This window comes from Lampetra planeri, chromosome 16 (genome assembly GCF_965212315.1).
Source record: "Lampetra planeri chromosome 16, kcLamPlan1.2.h2, whole genome shotgun sequence".
NCBI lineage: Eukaryota > Metazoa > Chordata > Hyperoartia > Petromyzontiformes > Petromyzontidae > Lampetra > Lampetra planeri.
In genome coordinates this window covers 5,853,581-5,879,537 of record NC_136122.1, presented here as the reverse complement: position 1 = coordinate 5,879,537, position 25,957 = coordinate 5,853,581, and the positions used below count along the sequence as shown (strand labels likewise).

The 25,957-nt window shown below is 51.5% G+C and overlaps 1 protein-coding gene across 1 annotated transcript in view; it reads right to left on the bottom strand.

Moving 5' to 3' along the window:
* Positions 1 to 235: 235 nt before the first annotated feature.
* LOC144722958 (myotubularin-related protein 5-like) overlaps positions 236 to 25,957 on the bottom strand; it is a 97,139-nt gene continuing 71,417 nt past the window's right edge. Inside the window, exons 22-40 of the mRNA XM_078601408.1 lie at positions 25,680 to 25,878; positions 23,436 to 23,563; positions 22,059 to 22,237; positions 20,786 to 20,922; positions 19,922 to 20,120; positions 18,003 to 18,217; positions 17,184 to 17,324; positions 16,012 to 16,253; positions 15,417 to 15,596; positions 14,415 to 14,516; positions 13,312 to 13,497; positions 12,803 to 12,929; positions 12,367 to 12,491; positions 10,769 to 11,029; positions 9,802 to 9,897; positions 8,190 to 8,419; positions 5,609 to 5,696; positions 3,290 to 3,421; positions 236 to 2,365 (exon numbers count right to left, since the gene is read on the bottom strand). Of these exons, the coding sequence (XP_078457534.1) occupies positions 2,267 to 2,365; positions 3,290 to 3,421; positions 5,609 to 5,696; positions 8,190 to 8,419; positions 9,802 to 9,897; positions 10,769 to 11,029; positions 12,367 to 12,491; positions 12,803 to 12,929; positions 13,312 to 13,497; positions 14,415 to 14,516; positions 15,417 to 15,596; positions 16,012 to 16,253; positions 17,184 to 17,324; positions 18,003 to 18,217; positions 19,922 to 20,120; positions 20,786 to 20,922; positions 22,059 to 22,237; positions 23,436 to 23,563; positions 25,680 to 25,878 (3,066 nt within the window). The 3' untranslated portion in view covers positions 236 to 2,266. The remainder of the gene's footprint in view (positions 2,366 to 3,289; positions 3,422 to 5,608; positions 5,697 to 8,189; positions 8,420 to 9,801; positions 9,898 to 10,768; positions 11,030 to 12,366; positions 12,492 to 12,802; positions 12,930 to 13,311; positions 13,498 to 14,414; positions 14,517 to 15,416; positions 15,597 to 16,011; positions 16,254 to 17,183; positions 17,325 to 18,002; positions 18,218 to 19,921; positions 20,121 to 20,785; positions 20,923 to 22,058; positions 22,238 to 23,435; positions 23,564 to 25,679; positions 25,879 to 25,957) is intronic.

Below are 25,957 nucleotides of genomic sequence, written 5' to 3'. Positions count from 1 at the left end.
TATTTGTAGCTGATCATTTTCATGGCAATCAAACTTCAGTTTCGTTTGTTGATTCTCCGAACTTGATTTTTTTAAACCAAATTAAGTGAGAAAAAAAACGATTCAAAGATGTTCCCACTGCAGTAATTGTTGACTGGTCTGAGGCTGCCACCTCACTGCTGCACAAGGGTACCTGATTTAATCGCATATGACTGAAACTCGGACTTGAACCCAGGTTCTCTGCAATGCTGGATAATTGTTCTAACACGATTTTATTTGACAATTTATACACCCAGCCACATCACTGAGCCTGCCAACTGCTGCTCATGAGCGAGTATGGGTGGTATCATCCACGTTTCATATGAAAGCTGGACTGTGCAGTTATGCCTGAGAACTGAAATCGATGAGCATCAAGTAAAACAAAAATCCCTCCCTTAAACCCGATTCCAGTACAGCTTTGTTGTAAATGAATAACACAACAGAAGCGCATTGAAATTTGGTGTTTGATAATCTACTACAAATAAAAAATGATATATATGGCATGGGATATAAATTGCTTGTCCAGAATAGAAACATTTAAACCAGAGCCAAGTTTGGAAAGTAACATATGACTCACCATATATATCCCAGACTATTTAAACTTTTTATTTATAAATAATTGTGGACTTTTTTTTGGGAGGGCAACATCTTATTTTGACACCAATGTACTGTACTGTTCCACATGCGTACAAATTTACAAATGTAGCTTTTCGCAATGTGGTCCAATAAATTGAAATGTTGACATTTGTGAACAACGTTGCTACTATGTCGAACTACCATAATAGCACTCCTTCGTAACTTACCACCGCACGCAGTCGGCAATGATACACATCGACCGTGGGGTGGCGGCGGACTGTGTGTGTGACTCACAATACCAAGTTTGTGAGTTAACGTTCAACTAAACCGAATACCAAAATACCGAGTCGTGGAACGAGAATGTGGAATTTCTCCCACTAGGTTAGAACTGCGAACGTATAAGTACCCAAAACTGTACTGAGAGGGGGGAATATGAAAACCAAAAAAAATCCTAATGTAAGATCGTGAACCGCAAGTCTTGTGCGAATGTGCTACGCTTTGAATTCCCGGTTCGCAAACGTACACACGGCCACCCCGCTTCACGTGTACATTTCACGTAATATATACACGATAAAATCTACACACAAGATGCAGAGGCTGCTAAGCTGAAATGCACAATGCACTGTAACTTCATCAATCTCACCTAAAATAAACATCCAAAAGTAAGAATCAGTGCAAAGTCAGTTTAATGCAAACTTCAGTAATAAGTACGTGTGTCTAAAAGAACCCACCACTTTTTCAAATGCTACACAATTATAGTAAATGTATGCTAAAAAGATACTTCTCATTAAGTTAAAGTTTAATTTGTCCTCGTTAAAAGGTAAACTGCTCTGAATTTAAGAACAGCCGATATGTCTTCGTGAAACTTGAAAATTTGGCCTCGGGAGAAAAACATCAGGAACGATGCAACCGTCATATTTAAATGTGTGCCTTATAGATTAATAGCAATTGCGGTAAAAAAAAGCCTAATCTGCACTGTCGGCTAATGTGTGGGGGTATTCGTGCACCATCTAGCACCTACATCTTACATGCATTTTCAACAAAACATTCAAAGTTTTCAACACGAGCGGAAAAAAAAATTGTTATGCCTGCGAAAACAGCAGTTTTTTTTTTCTATCACCGTTTCTAGGAAAAATCAAACGGGTGTTGCGAAAAATTAAATGACACTCGTCTTTAGTTTCCTGCCCACCGATTCGCCGACTCAACCTGGCGTTGTCTTACGCGGATTTCGGTGGAGCGAAGCTTGAGGCTGATCGTGGCTTTTGATCCAGTTGTGTGGGATTGAGGCTGGCGTGAACACGTGCAAATTGTGTCACATTGTTGTTACACCTGAAAAGCGCCAGCGAACGGGTCGCTTCCCGTGTCCATTCGCAAAACGAGCATCAGCCTGACGATCATTTCTGCACTCGTGTCACCCGCCCGTCTCATTCACAGGCGGAGAAGGACGGACGGCAGTGGACACGGCGAGGCAGAGTGTGAAAATAAATGTAAGCGTTCTTAAAAGTCAGAAGTCACCGTGACACCGACTGCCCGTCCTCTCGCGCTCTGGGCCACGCGGGGCCTGCAGCACGGAGAGCGGTTTCACCGGCTCGTTAATTACCGCGGGGGTCCTCGCTAGGGGCGCAAGGGAGGAGCTCGGCTTGGTGAGGTGGGTGGAGTGGGTGGGGGGAGGTCACGCGTCCGAGAGGCAGCCCTGGATGTGGTCGCTCCACTGTTGCGCCGACGCGGCATCCTGGGCGCAGAAGTTGTACACGCGCTTCGTCGTGCGCACCTGTGTGTCGACAAGAGCGCCAAGTTTTATTTTGCGACCGCTATCAGGTTCGCCGCCAAAACGCCGCCGTGTGAAGACTGCCAGAAGTATAATTATTGACTATTATTGAAAGTTGTTTTGTTATACTGTACTGCACAGCGCTATGAAACCTCCCTGTGGTCTGGTGCGCATAACGCATTTAAAAAATAAATTTAACATTTTAAACTTAACTATTTTCATTTTACCAGGTGAGGCCCACTGAGCTATGTAGCTCTTTATCAGAAGCGACCTGGCCACAAATAATAGCTCAACTGAAAGTGGCTCATCACGTGGAAAGTTACAGCAGCCAAATACTCTAAATGCATGTTTATAAACGTGGAGGGAAAAACCGGAGGACCCGGAGAAAGATCTACGCGACCACGGGGAGACATGCAAACTCCAAATATATAGGTGTCAGTGGTCAGAATCAAACCCGCGGCCTCCTGTATATTAGGCGAGGTAATTAACATCTTGTCACCGTATCGCCCCTAACAGTACTCCTCCCTTGTCTACATTGATTTAATCCATTAATGTAATTAGTATTTTCTTCAAATATGACTAGGCTTACCATTCAATGTTTTCAGTTTGTGTGGATAATTATGAATTGGAAATGTAATTTTTTCAATGTTATATATGAATGAATGTTCTTAACTCCCGTTTGTCAGTTAAATGTAGTTTGACAATTGTCAAACTGCTATTAACACGACCGAGGGGAGAACATGCAAACCCTCAAATATAGAGCAGGCGTTAGGGTCGGGATCAAACCCACGACCTCCTGCATGCCAGACGAGGACGTAAACATCTCGCCACAGCGACGCCCCAAAAATAATTAGAGCCCGGCTCCAGCTCAGTTCCCTCGTTTTAAGGACCCGTGGTGAATCGAGCGGTGGGGCGGCGCCGACGTACGTCGAAGAAGGCCTTGTCCTCCATGTTCTTGGGGGCCCCCAGGGTGGCAGTGGCCGGAGTCACGGACTCCACGTCCCCCAGGTCGATCTCGCCCCTACAGTGCTGGTCGTCCGCCGTGTCGTAGTAGCGCAGCTGTGCGGGCAGACACGAGCGCACGCACGGTCGTCACGCACGCAGTCACGCACAGGGCCACAGGCACACGTGCGCGCAAATACACGCACGTACACATCCGCCGTCCGGCCATGCGAGACTCCCAAGTGCTGTTAGCGAGCACCTACGAAGGCCGGTGGCGGCACACGAGGGGGTGGGTGGTCAGCATCACGCCCATCCACTTTTGACTCCCTCGTTGGCGATATTTACACACTCTACTAGGTGCTCATTGAGGCCAATTTGATCTGAAAATTAAATACGAATAAGCTGTTCAGTTTCTGCTTTGGTGCAATTATACGTGAAACACCAGGCGAATAGAAAATAACACCAGGTATTTAAAAACAAAGAGGAATAAAACAAAAATCTCAGTTTTTTGACCAAATGGCCTTTTTGCAACAAATAGTCAACAATCATTAACTGGTTTAAATATCTTGATTTGAAGCTTTCGTGACTGCAGGAATCCATACTCTTTGATTCCATAGCCACTTCCGTGCCCTCGTCTAGGAGGCCGCTCTCCTATCTTACAGTTACATGCTAATTTATCACAATAACATCACTAGCCCCGGCCACTTCTTTATAACCCTTGAGCTACACCCATTTCAAACCTTTTAAAACAGTCTGCCTGGGACAACAGCAGTTTTTTCTTGCTGTGGTTGTCCCACCTGATGACGATTGCTTGTGTTGCCCCCGAAACGTCGTGATTTATTTTATTTTATACCTACGTGACTTTACCGAAAGAACCAAAGAGTATGGTTTAAATATCATCATAATATGATATTTTAAAGGGAACTGCAGATCAAAACAACTTTTTTTTACCAGGTTTTCAGAAGCAACCTGGCTATCACAAATGATAGCTCAACAAAGTGGCTTCACATCTCGTGGAAATTTATAGCAGCCAAATACTCGAAGCATATTGATTGTAAATGTGGAGGGGAAAACCGGAGGACCCGGAGAAAAATCCACGCAACCACGGGGAGAAAGACACCGCAAACTCCAAATATACAGCAGGCGTCAGGGTCGGGATCGAACCCACAACCTCCTGTATACCAGGTGGGGTAGTTAACATCTCACCACCGTGGCACCAGCTCACTGGCTGGCTGCCTTCCATTCTTGTGTGTGGTTCCTCCTTGCAAATACTGTGCAGCATAATGGTGATCTGAAATTAATATGAATTGTTCTTGAGGTTTTCAGGGAAAGAGGAGAGAAAGAGTCTATAACAGTGTTGTTGGGGCGAAGGCGGGGGGGGGGAGAGTGGTTGCTTACGGATCGATAAAGCATTCCAAAAAAGTTAATATTTGTTGATTGTCTGACTGGAGCGTAATCAGTTTTTCATCATCCTATTCCGCAGCTGACCAAACGTGACTGATTAGCACATGTTGTAATCAATAGGACTGTGAATGTGAATAAGCTCTTTGAAGATAAAATAGCTTTTGAAGATAAGGGTCCTGCACAGTATCTGCATCCCACATGCCTGTAAATGGAGCCGCGTGGACTGCTTATTTGCCGCGTGTAGGCAGAAGACGCAAATGTACAGTGCTGAATGCCTTGATGGAAATAAAATGTCGAAAGAGGAAAACCAGACATAACTGCGTAGGTTCGCTGCAAACCAACAGATTCACAGGTGACGGATGCATTTGAAATACGCACAATTTTTCCACCTAGACAGCTTAAGCAGTGAAGTGAGAATTTTGAAAGTAAAACCTTTTCTCGAACAGGGGATATTCAGATGGTATCATGAAGTAAGCCCACAGATGACTGAACCAGCCGCTGTGCTGACAACAAACACACATTCATCAGCACAGGCTCAACACCACCCCCTCCTCCTCACCCTCCCATCCCAATTACCTTCGCTCACCCTCACACACCACTCACTCACACTCCCATCCCACTCACCCTTCCGCCCCACTCACCCTCACTTATCACCCACCCTCCCATCCCACCCACCCTCACTCACTCACCCTCCCACCCACCCACCCTCACTCACCCTCCCACCCACCCACCCACATTCATCCTCACACACCACTCACCCTCAAGCCTCACTCACCTTCACATACCCACCAACCTTAACGTACCACTCTAGCTCGCAAACCACTCACCCTCACATACCGCTCAACCTTCACGCCCCACACTCACGCTCACGCCCCACTCACCCTCCCACCCAATGTGTACCTGGTGTTTCGTTTTGTCCAGCACAAACCAGCGTGCCTTCCAGCCCTTCAGAAGGGCACCTCGCTTGTAGAGAACACCTTCGTATGACCTGCACACACACACGGAACCAAGACAAACATCCCCCTTCAGCTGCTGAGACCAACGTAGCACGCGCTGTCACTGAGCACGGTGAGACGGTGGGCCCTGGCCGTCTTTGTCTTCCCAGTGTCAACGTGCATGACCACACCACAGAAACCCATAAGAGGCTCAGTGCAGCTTCAGGCATCACTGACGTCGCGTGTGGTCAGGAATCGAATCAAGATCGCTGGAATCGCAGCACCACGCACGATCCACCTAACCACTGTTTGTAACTCCCTCGCACACGTAAGACAAAGGTCTCCCATATTGCCATATACATATTTAGGGCCAGTGCTGTTAGTGAGCACCCATTAAAGCAGACAGGGCGTTGCCGAGGAGGTGTTGTTGTGGCCGGTACCACGGCCGGCCACCTCTGTCACTCCAGTTCAGTAGTTGTATACACACTGCACCAAGTACTCAGAAACCAGCTACTCACATACCAGGTACTCACGGCAGATAGTCTTGACGTCATTGCACTGTGGAACACAATGTAATGCTCCTAAGGCATCCTGATAACCACTCAGGTTTCAATGAGAACATTTGTGGCAAGAAAAGTTAATCTCCACAGGTGTGCAAGCTTACTTACACACCAAGAGCATTTGAAGCTAAAATGAACATCGGCGAGGCCCACATCTACACTGTCAGTCCTGGGTTAGTGGTGGACATTCCACATCGCTTAGGCGGGGTCACTCTCACCATAGGATGACAAAAAGTTGACTTTCCGCAGAGTCGTACAAATTTTGTCAGCCTCGCCAACTGCAGGTTTAGTTGAACATTCTGTACTTGGTTAAACAAATTCTTTGGTGATTCTACTGCTGCGTTGGCAGTGCTGCACAAACACAATTAACAAAAACACTCAACCCATTCGTTTCAATGAGCAAAGGCGCGGGGTTCATAACTGTAGGCATTGGCGAGTGGTAGTGATTCCTTGGTCTTATAACGGGGCCCAGTTTGTCCGTGGGACATCTGATGCAGATTTTGGAATGAGGCATCAACCCCAGGAGGAAGATGATGATGATGATGGCGACAGCCAGTGAGCCAGATAAGCTGCGTGCTGGATGTTTATGCATAAAAAAAAATGTATGAATTGTGCATCAAATGTACATTTAATGAATAATAATGTGTTCGTGTTGCCCGCCGAGCCACCTCCATCTCTTTCTCCATCCGTAATCGTGAGAGATTTTTGCATGACAAAATAAACCTGATCACGTAAGCCTCGGGGGCAGGCGAGGTCACAACGACCTGCACAGACATTCTGAGCGATTGTTACAACCATATATAAAATAAAAACTAATCTCAAAAAGATGTTGAACAACGTTCTGAGCTGCAGAGCCACGTGACATGCAACTTGATTTCCCGCAGTCTTGCAGCCAACGTTTAACGGGTCTCGAAGAACAACAGCATGGCTTTAAGCACTTGGCAGGCAAGCTGCACTGTTCAATTTGAGCCTCACAATGTAATCCTCAAAGCCATATTTCACTCGTAATTCAACCGTGATTCCACACAACAACAAAAAAAAACCCATCAAGTTAAATCTGATTAATGCATTGAATTTGGCAAAATTCCAGCTCTGAGACTGAAACAATATCAGTTTGCCTGCCATGCAAAGAAGATTACTGTCCAGGACAGCTTTGGTTGTAAAGTGCTGCCCTCCTATCGCGTGGACCGGCGGTCACTTAATGTTCTTCCAACACAGAGGGCTGCGCGCACAGCTCTGCGAGCAACAGCAATGGTCTCTTCATCTCGTGACATGACACCGGTAGCGTAATGGGGATGAAATATGGATGAAATGCGCGGAAAAATATGCAGACAAATCAACCATTTCCCAATGACGTACGTCAGCGGTTCTTCTTTTGATTTGGTTCCACTTACCTATGTTTAACATTACGAGACCTCCTTTGCCAGTAGCAAGATATAGTAATAGGTTTTTAACCCTTTTAATGCATTGCGTACCCCGAGCTCTCAATACTCTGATGGTGCGATGTCTTTGAGTTGTGCGCCTTTTGGCGTCATTTGGTCCAACACCATGTAAGACTAGGCTCTAAGAAAAGCTGTCTCGGGTGTGGACCAATCAATTTCAAGGACAGTGCATACATTATCAGAGTTGTCTTTTTGTTTGCATTTTGACCGCAAGTGTTGTGGTTAATGCAAACATGATCCCTTGTATAAAGGTGTCAGTTTTTTTGCCAGGTAAAAGGGTAAAATACCTATTACCTATGTTTAAATCATCGGAACAGAATCGATTCTCAACGGAATCGTAAGTCAGTCAAAGTTTGGCGCCAACTAACGTAAAGTGCGGTCGTGTCACTATAGTTCTCTGCAGTGAGTACAGTAAAATGCCTCTAAAAACAGCGGCGCTACGCCTCTCAAAATAAAACTAACGGCGGGGAAAGGGACACCCACCCTGCAACTTGCAGAATTGGAAAGGGTGGAGGAAAACATCAAGAAGTATCGGGAAGCGAACCTCTGCTCCGAGTCGCTGATGGGGAAGCCAGAGTAGTAGTCGACGTCGGGGGTGAGCGGCGGCTGCGGCTCGTCCATGCCGGACGACGTCGGGGCCCACGACGCGACGCTGTCCCCGTCTCCGGGCCCGCCCGGGTCCCCAAAAGGGGCGTCCAGGGCCTTGAGCGACGCCCCCACGCTCCCGAGAGAGGGACGCGAGTACGGGGCCCCCGACGGCACGAGAGAGCCCTTCTGTTGGCACGGCGAGCGGCTCGTTTTTAAATGCCTCCGTCGCTGCTACGGTACCACCCCACAACGTCGTCATCATCAGCCATGATCTGTCCACTGCTGCGTGCGTGAAGGCCTCCCCAAGCCGGAAACAGTCTCTAGCGGTCCTGCGTTGTAACACTCAAGCTACCATGGAGCGAGTTGGCTGCCACCATAATGAAGGTATATATCTTCTTGGTTCTTTCGGTACTTCCCTTCTACGTGACTTTACCGAAAGAACCAAGAAGATGAATCCCTGCAGTCACGAAAGCTTTAAATCAGAAGGTAAATATGTACACACACATGCACATTATACTACCCATATAGCCATATAGACTCCTGGGGCAAGTGCTTTTAGTAAGCACTTATTAAGGCTGACGCAATACACGATGGCATGCTTTTTGGCCAGCATCACTCATGGCTGCCTCCCCCATTGCAAATGTTTACACACTTCACCAGGTACTAATTTAAGTCAACCTAGGGTTGGCCACAGGCAGGTTCAGGTACCACTGATGCTAACCGTGGATGGAAATAGAACTCAGGTCTCTGCTACCTTAGATCAGTGTAGACCTAACCACAGTCCCTTTGATAGACACACTGGTAACTACATAAAAATGTTGCATATCCAGCTGCTCACACATATCCACCTGGACTGATTAACCGCCTCGCCCAGTGATGTATTTGTACATCGTGAAACTGTCACGCTCTACAGACGTTCACAGACCAAAACTTTTCACACATCTGCTTATACTTCAATCCCCAGAGAGACAGACATGTAACGTCGTACCACTGTACTACTGTATTTGTATTCACGTAAAAGACAAAGACCCTCCACTGCCCCGTATAGACTTCACAGACTGTTGGAGCAAGTGCTGTGTGCGAGCACCTACAAAGACAGACATTGGCACACGAGGGGGTGGGTGGCCACCACCATGCCCTGCGGCCGCCTTTGGACAGCATAACAGATAAAGACAAAGATCCCCCGTATAGCCTTAACATACTGTGGGGGCAAGTGCTGTTAGCGAGCACCGATAAAGGCCGGCACGGCACACGAGGGGGTGGGTGGCCAACACCACGCACGGCCGCCTTTGTCTTCCGAGTGGCGATGTTCACACATCGTACCAGGTACTCATTTGAGGCTGAGTCAACCTAGAGGAAGCCCAGGACCGGTACAGATAATCGTCACTGGTGTTTTCCGTGAACGGGTCGCCAGGTTCATAGTGCAGCACGCTAACCGCTACACTACCGCTCCCCATTGGGACAGCATGCACATACAAACACACACACACGCACACACGCACACACACGCACGCACGCACACACACGCAGTGCGAGAAGCTACCCCTCTCGGTTCCGTGCAGTCTCACCGGGGAGGTGTGGGGAACCTTGGCCCTGGCGCGGTCCCAGGTCTCCTTCCAGTGCTCGCCCGTGCGGCCCAGAGCCGTCTCCAGCCGCTGGATCTCCTGCCGGGACACAGCGGTAGCAGCAGTGTCAGCCCTCCACTCGTACAGCTGTAGCAGCACTTGTCCACGGGCGGCAGGGTGGTGGTGCAGTGGTGATACAAGGCCTGGGTTCGGTTCACGACTCGGGTGCCCTTTCTGTGCGTGGAGTTTGTATGCTGTGGCCCCCTGTTCTGCGTGGGTTTCCTTGGGCATTTCTGGTTACGTCCCATAGCTAAACGCATACAGTAGCATTGGTGTTAGCCCAGTGGCACAATGCAGGGACCCCTTAATATTTATTATTGACCTATTGGCTTTCCTGGTTAAATAAGTAATTATCGTGATAACATCCCCTCATAAATTTCGATGTAAAGCTTTCGTGACTGCAGGGATTCATATTCTTGGTTCTTTCGGTAAAGTCACGTAGAAGGGAAATAATAAAATAATAAAAAATAAAACAATAACATTCTCACGACGTTTCGATTGCAACACAAGCAATCATCATCAGGTGTGAAAACCACAGCAAGAAAAAAAAAACGTCGTGAGAATTTATTGTTTTATTTTTATTCTTTTATTATTTCCCTTCTACGTGACTTTACCAAAAGAACCAAGAATATGAACCCCTTCATAACTTCGGCCTCGTTTACATTAAACTTTACATCGAAATCCCTGGAAAAAATAGTGTCCCAGAAATAAAATATTTAATTGCCTCTGCCAGTTTGTCTTATTTGGTACCCCGGGGTACCGCCATAAGAATCAAACGCAGCCGGGTGTGGCGTTGGCCACCCACCCCCTCGTGGATTGTGCCGGCCCTTCATAGGTGCTACTCGCTAACAGCACTTGCCCCAACAGTCTGTTAAAGGCTATACAGGGGGCGGGATCTTTGTCTTTGCACCTGCAGCATGGCGGTGATGGCATCGGGCTGAGTCCGCGCCACCCCGTCGTAGCCCCACCACAGCGTGCGCCGGCTGCTCTGGGCCACGGCCGTGCCGCAGCCGCCCCCCCCCGGCGCCCCCCCGTCGGGGGCCCACTCGTCCGCCCCGTGCCCCGCCTCGGGCAGCAGCTCGGGGTCGTAGGGGGGCCCTTCCCTGAGAGCCTCGCCGGTGTAGTAGCCCCAGAGGTGCAGCGCGGCCGTGGAGCAGCACAGGCGCAGCACCTGGCATGCGGACGCGCGGACGCTTGTTATTGTCGCGAGTGGAGAACCCGTTGCGCTGCGTAAGAGACAGCTCTCCTTAAATCTTTCGTGACTGCAGGAATTCGTATTCTTGGGTCTTTTGTAAAGTCACGTAGATAGGTTCAAATAAAATAGCAAGAAACTATGATGTTTCGATCGCAACACAAGCGGTCGTCACCCTTTTTCCTGAAGACGACCGCTTGTGTTGCGATCGAAACGTCGTAGTTTTTTGTTATTTTTCAACGGTTTTACTTAACTTGAAAGCTGTGTTGTGGTCAAATCTTGTAATTAAAAGTTAGTCTACTTCCTGTTGTCCAATTCCAAATGTTGCACACGTACTCAGATCCGGTGACAATGCATGCCTGTATTAAAATCGGCATCAATTCATCAATTAATTGCCTCCTTTCAAGCAATTACATTTTTTTTTCATGGACGGCATGTTAATTATAGATTTTTGTGTAGGTGAAAAACGCCGCGGTCTCTAAGCTGTGGAATCGGCTCGCACAAAAAGCAGGTGCCGCGTGTCTCTTGTAATCAAGATGTCGTTCACTTCCCGTTGTCCAATCGAGTTATTTACTTTTTACAGCACTTTAAAATAAAACCGTTGTTTTTTAAAAACTTTTGTAAAGGAGTTTATTTGTTATTTTCTTTGAACCTATCTACGTGACTTTACCGAAAGACCCAAGAATACAGCTCTCCTTGTTCGTACTTTCATCACAGTCCTCCTGTACTCGGATCGCTAAAAGTAACCAGATTTTTTGCGTCATTAAATGCCAATATAATGCATATTTTGTGAGTTTTGTTGTGATATTATCTCTACGATTTAAAGGATATTCCGGTGAAATGAATACATTAATTGGAGCACGAATTCTAAAGTTAGAGTGATTTTAAATGAACCATGGTCAGTCTGCTCTGTGTTCGCTGCTCCCACCTCTTCGGTGTCGCTATCCATTATACGCCTTCTGAATTTCTTCCATTTCAATTCAACTCAATGCTCATTTATTACATGGGAAATCCAGCTTGTATGTGTGTATGTTGAACTTCTTTCGAACCTTACGTAGCTAAATGTGCCAGTTACCCAGCTAGTTTCGGTGGCAACAGCCCACAGCCATTAACAAAACAGAGTGACTGTTGTGGTGGAGAGGAGCACAGCCAGCAGCCAGCCAGGAAACTCGAGGCATAGGTGATTATTAATAGCAGTACGACTACGACGCCCGTTTGCCCAGCAAAGCCTCGCCGAGTCCGAAAACTCTCTCTGTTCACGAGGGTCCCGTGCAGGTTTTCCACTCCGCATGGTCCCAGCGGAGTCACGCGTGCACCTCGCTGTCCTCGCCGGGGGAGTAGAGGAAGCTGTAGAAGAGGGGCGCCCTGCGGTGCAGCGAGTCCACGTACTCCCAGAGTGACTGCCCGCACGAGCGCGCGCCCTTCTCCTCGTACAGCACGCCTGCGGCACGCGGTCACACACACGGCAGCCTTCAGGGGGCGCGTGTTTGCGGGTGCGTGCGTGCGCATGTGTGTACAGTTTGCTCGCTGCGCTAGGAGCCCGGCGACCCGAGCTCGTGGTGACCGTGTGCTGTGTACGTGTGTTGCTGTATTGCTGGATGCGTGTGCTGTGTAAGCGTGTTGCTGTGTTGGTGTGTGTTGTGTCTGTGTATTGCTGTGTTGCCGTGTGCGTGTGCTCCCAGGAAGAGCTGCGTCTGAGCGCTCACCCCCGCTCACCCCGCACGACGCGCTCGCCCTGCTCATACCGCTCACCCTGCTCGATGCGCTCGTAGTCCGAGTCGAGCAGGAAGGTACGGAAGCGGTTGGAGACGTGGTGGTAGGCGAGGAACCGTAGGTAGTAATCGTTGAACTCAAACTCCGTGGGAAACTGATACTGCAGCTATGGGGGGGGAGGGGGCGGGAAGAAGAGCTGGATCAAAGCAACGGGTGAAGCGGGTTTGCGCCCATGATGAGCCACTTCATTGAGCTATCATTTGCGATAGCCAGGTCGCTTCTGAAAATGAGCTTTACAGCTCAGTGGGCCTTACCTGGTAAAATTGAAAATAGTTTTAATAGTTTAGTTTTAATCTCCAGCGCCGATCACGGCCTAGTCTAGGTCTATAACCATCCGTGCTTCCGTCTTGGCTTTGCGGAGTTATGGTGCGTTATAAACATTACGTTGATCGATCGATCGGAAAACAACGGGCGAGCGAGCGGGAGGGGCGAGCGAACGTTGCCAACGGTTTGCAGACCGCTGTCGGACAGCCGCGGGAGGCAATCACCTGGTGCACGCAGTCGAGGAACTGTAGGAAGACGGGAGTGAAGTTGGCGCTCTGCCCGCCCGCGCCCATGTTGCTGCGCTGCCCGAAGCGGTGCCCGAACGCCAGCCACTCCTTCTCGATGAGCAGCCGGAAGCCGTCGAGCGTGCGGTAGAACGGGTCGCTCAGCAGCTGCACCAGGCTCACCACCTGGCTCACGGAGCGCGGGGGGGGGGCCGCAGCGGGGGCATCGGCCGTCAATCGACGGCGCGCGCACGCCCACCGATCCCGTGGCGGGCGCGGATGTACGTACGTACGTAGGCATGTTTAACTACTTTCGCACAGCACGTAGCCAACCGTGCTGATCGGATAACGCGATCGCGTCTGCCTCGTAGCGAACGGCCCTGATCGCGCCCTGTCTCGTCCGGTCTCAGAAGCGAAGCCGCGGTGAGAATCGTGAGTGCTTTGATGGGAGACTGCCTGGGAATACCAGGGCAGGTTGCCAGAAGACAGCAGTACAGTGAGGGATTCTTGAGATTAATCTCTGCAAGCTGTGTACCCCCACGTTTATGTGGGTTACTAAGATAACACCTTTCATGACATGAGCTTTATTGATCAGAATTCGATCAACACACTGGCCACGTATAACTAGTATCTTTGTAAATGTGACAATCTCGTCGGGTCGTGGAGGGGTTTAATGACGAGAATTTGGGTATTGCACTGCCATTTGGCCCACACAGAAACAACTATCAATTGATGTTGTTGTTTCTAGACAGTATCTGGGCTTACCAATAGTGTTATGTTTGTATGTACAAAAACACAGCGGCCATGCACATTCACAGGTGTGTGTGTGGGGAATGGTAGTGTAGCGGTTCGCGCGCTGCGCTACGAACCGGGGTCCCGAGTTCGAATCCCGCTCACGGCCAACACCAGTGACGATAATCTGAACTGGTCCTGGGTTGGTGTGTACACATCGCCACGAGGGAGACAACGGCGGCCGGGCGTGGTGGTGCTGGCCACCCACCACCTTGTATGCCGTGCCGGCCTTCATAGATGCTACTCGCTAAGAGCCCTTGCCCCAACAGTCTGTTAAGGCTACACGGGGGATCTTTGCCGTTACACCGTGCCTGCGTGGTCGTGTCCCAGCCATCCTCCAGGCCCACGATGACGGACGATCCTCCCTCCAGGAGCTCCACGACCAGGCCACTCAGCTGCAAGAGGCGCTGCAGCTGTGGGTGAGGACGCCACATTGTGTGTGTGGAGGGGGAGGGGGGAGCGGGGGGAGACAGAGGGAGAAACAGAAAGCTGCATTTAAATTGCACTATGGGTTTCCACGCTGTGCCGCAAAAGCAGCAAGATACAACGTCAAGACCGTAAGCGGATGGGCTGCGTGCTAAAGATAAATGCATGGAAATCTCATCGGTGTCTCCTGGACATCTGTGAAAGAGAGGTCTAAAGCTTATCGGATTCCTCCAATATACATAAAGATTCTGATTCTGATAGGCAACATCAAGGTTTTGATGTTGCCTATCAGACACGAGGTCATCGAGGACCATGCAAGCACACTTTGCCATCAATGAAACTTCCTTATGCTAGATCCTTCATCACCTGACCTCCAAGGTCAGGCATTTTTTTTACCAGTTTCAGTAATCTTACCGACACCCAACATTGATCGCTAAGCTGGGGAGACGTGGCTCTCTCGCGCACATAAAGTATTACGACCGTCGCCGAAACACTCACCCTCTGTCCCCGTAGAACAGAACCAATCACAACGGTTTCCCAAATCTCTCGACTGGCTCTCAATCAACTCGCAAATCATCTCCAAGACTGCGCTCCCTCTCTTCAAGGTCCTACAGGAGTAACCCGCTGCCTGCCCTTCTCACCCCTCTTTCCTTGCTCTACTCACATTCAGATGCTCACCACTCCAGCAACCAATGCCTCTCCGTCGACACTCTATCACTCCAAATTGGCTTTACAAATGTGACAACTTCACGACGCATTTTCAATTGAATGCACCATGACGGCATCCCGATAACAAACAAAAAGGTGCGAGCGAGCCAAATTCCCAAACCCTTCGGCTAAAATATTACGGCCAGTTCCGCCCGAACACAAAACACGATGGACGGCACCTGTGGCAGCCACTCCGACTGCTCCAGCGCCGTCAAGAAGGCGGAGGAGCCGCTGTCCGTGGGCGTGGAGCTGGGGCAGCAGGCGTGCAGCAGCTTGCGGAAGCTGCTGCGCGTGGCAGACAGGTCGGCCATCTCCACGGGGATGGTCTCCATTGCCACCAGGCCCTCCTTCCTCCAGCCCTGCGGGGTCGGAGGGCGATGGCGGGCAAAAAAAAAAATGAGCGCGGAAACGACGGCGGTCGGAGACCCAGTGGGCTGGCTGTCCACCGCTTTAGAGTCAACGTCTCGGGGAGAGACGGCAATCGCAACCTCGGTAGAATGTGTGTACTGTGTGTTGAACTTCTTTCGCACCGTACGTAGCCAACCGTACCAATCGGAGGTACGGGGGAAGGACAACAAAAATTAAACACAAAAAGCAGTTCCAAAGAAATTAAATGTCAATCTAGACGATTTAAAAATACACCGCTCCAGTGGCTTTCTAATATTGTAAGGAAGAGCGTTCCAGACGGCCACAGAGATGAGCGGGCGGATCGTCGTGTTTGAGGGGTGGTGGGGGGGTGGAGAACGGTGGGGGGGAGCGGTGGGGACCCCCCACCTTCAGCTGGGCCTTGTCTCCCACGACGTAGAGCGCCGCTTTGTGGATGCTCAGCGGCAGCTGGTGAGGGTCGCGGCCGCCGGAGGTCTTGCCGCGCACGTCCAGGCGGGGCGTGCCGGGCGGCGGGGTGGTGGTGGTGGCCGCCGAATCGGCCGGAGTCTGGTTCAGCGTCTGGTTGCTGCCGCTGGTTGTGCTGCTGCTGCTGGTGAAGCGACGGCCCACGCGCAGGCTGCCCCACTTCGCTGCGGTGCGAGTGCGCCGGTGTGTGCATGTGTGTGTATGCGTTTGAGTGTGAGGGTGTATGTGTGAGTGTGTGAGCGTGTGTTTGTGTGCGAGCGTGTGAGTGTGAGCGTGTGTGTATATGTGTTTGATTGTGAGTGTGTGTGTGAGCATGTGTGTGAGCGTGTGTGTGAGCATGTGTGTGCGAGTAAGAATGTAAGTTATCATTATTGTGTGAGAGCGTACCGGTGTGTGAGCAGTGAACAAGTGAGCGTGAATGTGTTCATGTGTGAGGCCATGCCGGTGTGTTAGAACAGAGGGGACAGACATACATAAGCTCATGCCCAAGCACACGCGGAACAGATTCACTTTCATGAACAGACGGACAGCACACATAAAGGTGTACACACACACACACATGCAGACATGCACGTACAGGTGCCTGCGTGCACAATAACAACAGCCACCAGTGCATAGCCATTGCTGAGAATTGAACTCCAGCAGTCGTGTTCACAGTGCAGTGGAACAACCACGACACTGCAGCTCCCCACGATACACACACCTGCAAACAAGATCCCCCGTGCAGCCTTAACAGACTGTAAGGAGCAAGTGGTGTTAGTGACCACCTATGAGGGCCAAGACAGCACACAAGGGGGAAGGTGGTCAGCACCGTGCCCGGCCGTCTTTGTCTCCCCAGTGGCGACGTTTACACACCACCCCATCAACTCATTCGAGGCTGAGTCGACCTAGGGGAGGCCCAGAAACGTTTAAGATAATCGCCGCTGGTGTAGGCCACGAGCGGTAATGGAACTCGGGTCGCCAGGTTCGTAGCGCGGCGCGCTAACCGCTACACGACCGCTCCCCACGCAACTGCACACACGTGCACCTTAACCCGCAGCCTCACGGAGCGTTGGGGCGGGTGCTGTTAGCGATGAGCGTCCGCGAAGTCTCACCGGCGTCATGGTTGGCCTGGGACCCGCGGACGGTGACCCCGCGACCCCAGATCTCCGCGGCCGCCCCTGGCATGGTGGCCATGATGGCCAGCAGGTACTTCTCCTGCTCCAGGCTCGCAGAGGACTCGGACGAGGCCGGACCTGATTCGGGTGTCAAATCAACCAATCAAGAGATCAATCGATCAATCAGCGAATCGATTGGTCAGACCGACCGACCAATAAACAAAATAATAAAACCAAACTGCCGACCGATCGATTATAATTATCTGATCAATCAGCTGACCGATCAATCAATCAGCTGATGATGATAAATCAGTCATAAATAAATTAATCTGGCAATCAGCCACCCAATAAATCAATCAGCCAACCAATCGTACAATCAGAGAATCATTCAGTCAGCCAATCAATTTAGGCGCCCAATCAATCACTTGGCCATCAGCAAACCAACCAGCTGACAAAATCAAGCAATCAATCACCTGATCAATCAATCAATTTATTATTTGACCAATGAAGCCCGCAATGGCAGTCACAACCACTGCATTATATAATGACGATGACTGCTTTGATTACCCGGGACAGCCTCAGTGGATCTAATAATGAAGGTGACAAGAGTGATGATGATGATCGTCCGTAATTTGATCTTCGGTGGACCAGCCGCAGTGACCGTCATTCTCGATCACCTTCGTCGACTCACAATTCACGTTCTATCAAAATATATGCAAAAAAAAACGCTTCGTCGACAAATATTAACGTCTCTGATTTCAGTTCGCCAAGGGTTGGGCGGGGGGGGGGGGACACGAGGGGGTACGGAGAGCTCACCGAGGCCACCGTTTCCGCTGCCGTGGGGGCTGGGGTTGCGGAAGAGGCCTCCCACAACCCCCTTCTGCTGCAGCCCCCCCGAGCGCAGCAGCACAGAGCGGGCGCGCGGGTGGCGCCAGCACACCACGGGCAGCCGGCCCTGACGGTAGCAGCGAGACACGCGCTGCAACGCCGCGTCGCTCGCCGCCTGCGGCACGATCAGCAGCCCCGGGTAGCTGGGGGGAGACGGGGTGGGGGGGGGGACGGTGCACAGGAGGGGAGGAGGTTGCCCACGTGAGTGTTGTTTAACGTCATCGTCACTGCCGTTGCCATTGGTGTCATTGTCGGCAGCAGCAGCTACAGCAGCATTACAAATGGAGCCATCGGCAGCAGCTGGAGAAGGAGATTCATCGTCATCATTATCATCAGCAGCAGCAGATCCATGATCATCAGCAGCATTATTGTCATAAGCAGCGTCACCATCATTATTACCAACAGCCTCAATCATCTTTGTCTGTGTCACCACCAATAGCATTGTTATCATCATCATCATCATCGATGCTGCAGAAACAGCATTAGCAGTATTTCAATATCAGCAGCATGATCACTGTAATATTTAATATCATCAGTCACCACCACTATAAAAATATCAACTTGTCAGCTTCGATGACGCCCACGCTGGGCAAGTGTAGAAGCAATCCAGAAGCACGCCATGCGTACGCGAGTGTACGTACGTGTAGGTATGTGTCCATGGGGAGCAGTGGTAGAGTGGTTTGTACACTGTTCGTGGCCAGATCCCAGCCACGGCTGACGTCAATGGCATGTGTGCTACTTGAATCTGTCCAGCTACCTCCTTTCCTCATGGCGGGCTCAGCCTTAAACCAATACCTCGGGCTGGCCACATCACCTCCCTCGTGGATTGTGGAGACCAGAGGAGGGGATGCTCCAGTCGCGTGACCACATTATCGGCTCAGGGGGGTGCGGCAATCGGTCATGTGGGGCCCCGATATTTGATTTGCGCGATTTGCAGAGGCCAAACGTTACTGCTCTAATTAAAGTACAATAAAACGTGAAACGTAAATGAAAGCATGTTCGTAAAAATGAATGTAAACCGCGTTTTAAATAAGTTTATGTGGTTTTTTTTTTGCACCGTTGTTGAAAACATATCTCACGGCGGTTGTCAAGGGGGCCCCCCAACTCGTAGGCTTGGCCACCAGGGGGGGTGGGGGCAAGGCACCCTCCTGCCCCCATACTCGTTACGCTACTGAGGTGCTCGCAAACAGCACAACATTCTGTTTGGCTACACGAGGACACCATCCGTGTACTTATCTACACATAGGTGAAGCTTCCAGGTCAAAGGTGGCGAGGTGGATCAGAGGTCACAGCACTGCTGAGAGCATGGGTTCGAATCGAGAATTAAAGTGAGTTCTCAATGGTGGCATATTGATGGTCTCAGCCTGGTTACCAATGAATGCGCAAAAAATGCTTTGAGCTGAATTTGGCCAAATTATAGCTCTGAGAATAAAGCACGATATTAGTACGATTTGCATATGACAAACAATTCTCAGTCGAAAATCCTGTGGTGAATTGCATCAGTTTCCGAATGGACACTTTGTCTCATGACATGACACCAATAATAGCATGTACACAAATGTACAGCCCGCTATCAATCCACTGCTAGATGAGTGGGGGTCATAGTGGTTATCAGACCATACTTCACCACGCTGGATCAGTGTGGGTTGGCGAATGCGGGGATGAAAGTCCACTACAACAAGAGACATTGCTGCTCACAACGTAGCCCCGCAGCCCGTAAAAACACCTGTCATTGCACGGTGGTAGCCCATCCAAGCGTTCCCGTGTGATTTGCCCGTGAATAGGTAACAGCCGTATTGTAACGACACTGCGGAAAAAGAGACAACAGCGGAGAGCTGGCCGGCCACCTGTGGCAGAGGTGGTAGAGGCGGTTGGCGGCTGTGATGCGGAAGGGCTCGGTGCCGGCGCGGTTCAGGCTGTTGCTGAGCGTGCCCAGGCCCAGGCGCTGGTAGTCGAGGCAGCACAAGCGCTCCGAGCGCCGCTCCAGCGTCGCGCGCTCCGGCCGCAGCGTGGGGCTGCCCTCGGGAGGCTCGCCGTCCTCGGAAACTGCGGCCGCACGCAGGCACGCACAATCCCGCCGCACGGCATAGTCAGCCACGACGACGGCCGTGTCCCCAGCGACGACACCGCGAGCAATGTCGACAAGGCAAAGCCACGGAGTTTTAGAGCTCCCACGAGAGTTAGGGCTGCCGACCCTCAGAGACTGCGGCGGCACCAACAGCCACACGGCCGGCCACACGGCCGGCCAGACGGCCAGCCCTACGGCCAGCCACATGTGTGAGCAGCCGGTCAATCATAGGCAAGAGGGGGAAAAAACCGAAGGCCTTGGAGCTTGGAATTCAACAGGGCCAGTAAGTCAACAGCACGGATGGCTGAGTAAAGAGAGTTTCTGATTATGTGAACAGCATAAGAAACCTTCCACTTGGCAAAGGCTGACCGAGGGCTTGCTTTGGTTGCTGGAGTGGAGAATTCAGGGATATTTCCTCTCCCACTGGTTGGTAAAACGTTATTTTACAACGTGTAGGATAAGTGCAAAATAAACAACACAATGGGTCATGCCCTTTGGTGAATACCACCGGTGGCTAAACGTGAATGGCATCAGTGTGAGGATGTGGCCGTGAGCCTCGAGTAACGGTGGAAAGAGGGAGGAGGGGAGGAGAGGGAGGAGGGGAGGAGAGGAAGGAGAGGGAGGAGGGAGCTGTGTGTCTCACTGGAGAGTGTGTCGTCTTCCTGCATGACGGGCAAGCAATGGCCGGGCTGCATGCCCAGCTTCTTCTTGGTCGGGATCTGCAAGCCGATGGTCCTCATTCCAGCCTTGGCGTTCCTCACGATGTTCTTTGATATCGAGCTGCGATGACAGGGAGAGAGTTGCACAGCAACAACCGCAGCGCAGGTGAGCGACGGTGGGCGCGTGAATGAGCGAGTGAGTGGGCGCATGAACGAGCGCGGGCCTGAGTTGGTGAGTTGAGAGATCAAGTGTGCGAGTGATGGAGGTAGCGAGCATACGAATAAGTGAGTGGGCTCGTACGTGTGAGGCGGTGAGTGAGTGAGCGAGCGAGAAAGACAGGAAATGAGCGCTATCAGTAAGCGAAGTGAGTGAGTGGGTGAGAAAGTTAATGGGGAGCGGTAGTGCAGCGGTTAGCGCTACGCTGCGCTATGAACCCGGCGACACGGGTTCAATTCCCGTTCACGGCCAACACCAGTGACGATAATCTGAACCGGTCCCGGACCTCCCCTAGGTCGACTCAGCCTCAAATGAGTACCTGTGTAAACATCGCCACAGGGGAGACAAAGACATCAGGCGTGGTACTGGCCACCCACCCCTCATGTACCGTTCCGGCCTTCATAGGTGCTCGCTAACAGCACTTGCCCCTACAGTCTGTTAAGGCTATACGGGGGAATCTTTGTCTTTGAGAAAGTTAGTGAGCATGTAAACTATAAATTGAGATATTGATGTATATATGTCTGTTGAACTTCTTACTTCGCCAACCGTGTTAATTGGAGGTGCGGGGATATATTGAATAGGCTGGTGAGTAAAGCCAGTTGAGCTAAGAATCTCTTTTGCAAGGGCGACTCGGCTAGTAGACAACATCAAAGCATTCCACAATTACAGATAAAAAACAAACAAACGTAAGAATAGCAATTATATTGAAAGATTACATTCACACTTTAACTTTAGTCATTTTAATGCTGTCAGTTTAAATGAGGACACAGACGGCTGAGTGCAGATGCCAAGAGACGAAACGTTGGGGCAGCTACATTCATTGCTTTTGATCCGAAATGCGTGCAAAATCTGGGAACTGTTTAGTGTGTGAGAGGGTGAGCGAGTGAAAGAGCGAATGAGCAAGGACGTGCTCAAGAGAACGACTGAGCGAGCGAGCGAGCGATTGAGCGAGCGGACGCCGGCAAGCCAGCGGGACGAGTGCGTGCGGCACCGTGCGAGGGAGCGGACGAGCCGGGCGAGTGGGCGGCCGCGCTACTCACACGATCGACTGGTTGTGCTTCTCCTTGGGCTTCAGGGCCAGGCTCTGGGCCGAGCCGGCGCAGTGCGACAGGGCGAACGTGGCGAGCGCCGAGGGGGGGAATCGCAGGCGCGCCAGGTGCCGCCGGAATCCCTCCACCGTCTCCGAGCTGACCTCCACGTCGAAGCCGAGCTTCAGCAGCTGCCCCGAGAGCGAGGGGACAAGCCCGCGGGGAATGACGCACTCGTGAGCACTCTGTGCAACGCGCCTTCCTAAACGCGCTTCGTCTCAAAAATTATTTGTAAACCGGCAGCTAGCCGGCAGGGGAAAATGTGTTTGCGCGTTTGCTTTGGTTTGCGTCTCCAACGTTTGGGAAACCCTTTGATCAATTTGGCCGAATTTCAGAAGGATGAGTCTCGCACAGCTGACGCAGCTTTATACTACTCTGTTCTTATTGGATCATTTTTACGACAGTCACAATCGCCTCCCATTCAGGACAAACAGAGCGAATGCAATAAAAGCGTTCAACCTTAGTTGGTAGATGTTAGAAATTCTCCCTTAAAGACCACAGGAGCAAAGGCTGTTGTAGTGAGCACCTGCTGAGGCCGGGGTGAGACAGGGATGGGTGGTGTGGCCAGCTCCAACAAGAAAACCAACTACTCGTCGCAGTGGCGGTGATGTCACCACAGCACTTGTGCCAGGCTAGGCACACCTGGAGGCCATGCAAAGTGTCGAAGGCTCGCTGGAAGGTGCATTTTAAACTGTTTGTGTGTATTTAGCTGCGTGCCAATAACCAGTGAGTGGCATGTGCGGGGTTCTGTGTTGGGTTTATTTAGCTGTGTGTGTGTATCAAGCTGTGTGTGTGTATCAAGGTGTATGTGTGTGTATCAAGCTGTGTGTGTGTATCAAGGTGTGTGTGTATTAAGCCGTGTACGTGTGTATTAGGGGAGCGGTAGTGTAGCAGTTAGCGTGCTGCGCTACAAACCCAATGACCCAAGTTCAATTCCCGCTCATGGCCAACACCAGTGATGATTATCTGAACCGGTCCTGGGCCTTCCCTAGGTCGATTCAGCCTCAAATGAGTACCTGGTGTGATGTGTAAAAATCGCTACTGGGAAGACAAAGGGTGCCGGGCGTGGTGTTGGCCACCCACTTCCTCGTGCGCAGTGCCGGCATTCAGAGGTGCTCGTTAACAGCACTTGCCCCAACAGTCTGTTCAGCCTACACGGTGGATTTTTGTCTTTACCTGTGTATTAAGCTGCGTGCGTGTGTGTGTGTGTGTGGATAAAGCTGCGTGGAAATGACCAGTGAGTGGCATGTGCTGGGTCCTGTGTTGGATCCTGTGCTGGGTGTGGTACTGGACGCTGTGTTTGGTGCCGTGCCGTGCCGGGTGCCCTACCTGGAAGGTGGCCGACTGCAGCTGCAGGCCCTCGTGCACGTCCTGGTGGAGCTGCGCGTGCACCGAGACGCGCTTCTCCTTGGTGAGTGACGACACGGGGAAGCTGCGCACCACCGGGTACTCGCCCACTGCACGGAACAAAGACAAAGATCCCCCGTGTAGCCTTCACAGACTGTAGGGGCAAGTGCTGTTAGCGAGCGCCTATGACGGCTGGCTCGGGACACGAGGGGGTGGGTGGCCAACACCACGCCCGGCCACCTTTGTCTCCCGAGTGGCGATGTTTACACATCGCACCGAGTACTCATTCGAGGCTAAGTTGACGCCACCGCACGCAACCTGCCAACTGACAGAATAGTGGAATGACTATTTACGCTGCTGGGTGGACATCGGTGTGAGTATTTAACAAACGTGCGCCTCTGTTTCAACTGCCACCCTCGCACATCGAAACGGCGACCTCTGGATAGAAAGCGCTGCGCCACAGCTCTTAATAATTTGCAGTCAAAAGGGCCGTGGGTTCAAATCCCATTTGGAAGTCAACCCTGCCCGTCAACCTTCGATGCTCATGTTCATAATTACATTCGCATCAGCTTTGCGGGAAATCAATGGCGGTCGTCCTTTGGACAAACTGGGCCCAACCACAGGAATGGGGAATGTCTACCTCTGGCTGCGGACCACATGTGGAAACGAACGCCGAACCACCCTTGCATGAGCAGGGAGACACTTTGTCGACGACAGTGACTTGAGAACCCGCTGAGAGACATCGGGTCTTTTGATAAGAGAGACTGTGAGCAGGTCACCAGGCGGCAGAGGTCGCAAACGGGTTTTGATTCCTTACCCGTACCCGTACCCGGCCGCACCAGGGTCGCAAACGGGTACCCGTACCCTACCCGATACCCAGCTACCCGTACCCGGCCGGGTATCGGGTAGGGTACGGGTACCCAATTGCGACCTCTGGGATGAAGCCATGTTGCAGGCGCGGGTGGGTTGATTCTAGGAACTTGAATTGTGAGAAGAGACAAGACGTTGGGAAATGAGTGACAAACGGTTACTCACCAGTGACTCACGGCCTACCCGTACACGTACCCGGCCGCACTAGGGTCGCAAACGGGTACCCGTACCCGGCCGGGTACGGGTATCGGGTACCCGGTTGCGACCTCTGCCAGGCGGGACATCCCCATGCTGACACTGCTGCTGCTGCTAGTACCTACTGCCCTGTTACTGCTGCTGCTGCTGCTGCTGCTGCTAGTACTACTGCCCTGTTACTGCTGCTGCTGCTGCTAGTACCTACTGCCCTGTTACTGCTGCTGCTGCTGCTAGTACTACTGCCCTGTTACTGCTGCTGCTGCTGCTAGTACTACTGCCCTGTTACTGCTGCTGCTGCTAGTACTACTGCCCTGTTACTGCTGCTGCTGCTGCTAGTACTACTGCCCTGTTACTGCTGCTGCTGCTAGTACTACTGCCCTGTTACTGCTGCTGCTGCTGCTAGTACTACTGCCCTGTTACTGCTGCTGCTGCTGCTAGTACCTACTGCCCTGTTACTGCTGCTGCTGCTGCTAGTACTACTGCCCTGTTACTGCTGCTGCTGCTAGTACCTACTGCCCTGTTACTGCTGCTGCTGCTAGTACTACTGCCCTGTTACTGCTGCTGCTATTTCTTCTCCTACCGTTCTTATTCCTCAGGCTTATTTTGGTCTTGCTACCGCTGATGCTCTTCAAACCAGAGCTGATACTTTCGCCTCTGACGCATCTGTTGCTTCTGCTGCTGTCCACTGCTAATACAACCGCTACTGATGGTGCTCCATCTGCTGCTGCCACTGTTACTTCTACTGCTGCCAGTGATACTGCTGATGCTACTGCTGCGTCCTCTGTGGATACTGCTGCTGTTGCTGCTGCCACATCTGCCGCTTTTTCCTCTGTGGCGACCTCTGCAACTTGCCAGTGATCCTGCTGCTACTTCTTCTGTGGATCCTGCTGCTGCTTCTTCTGTGCCTACTGCTGCTGCTTCTTCTGTGGCTCCTGCTGCTACTTGCCAGTGATCCTTCTACTGCTTCTTCTGTGGCTACTGTTGCTGCTTCTTCTGTGGCTACTGCTGCCACTTCTTCTGTGGCTACTGCTGCTACTTGCCAGTAATCCTGCTGCTGCTTCTTCTGTGGCGACTGCCGCCACTTCTACTACTGTTTCTGCCGTCGCCGCCGCTGCTGCTGCTGCTGCTGCAGAAGTGGTTGTGCGCGAGCACGGCGCTCACCCAGGGGGTCGCTGGGCGCCCCGCGGAACATGACGCGGTAGGTGGTGAGGAAGACGGCTCCCTCGGCGGGCAGGAGCGGGGGGCCCCCCAGGAGGCGGCCCCCCACCGTGCCGTCGCGCCCGTCGGGCAGCAGGACGGCGCGGAGGCCCTCCATGAGCAGCTCCTCGCCGGGCAGCAGCAGCGGGCGCACGATCTTGGGCTGCCGTGGCGACGGGGAGGGGGGTGAGGTGAGGGAGGAGAGAGAGAGAGGAGGTGGAGATGAGGGAGAGGTGGGGAGG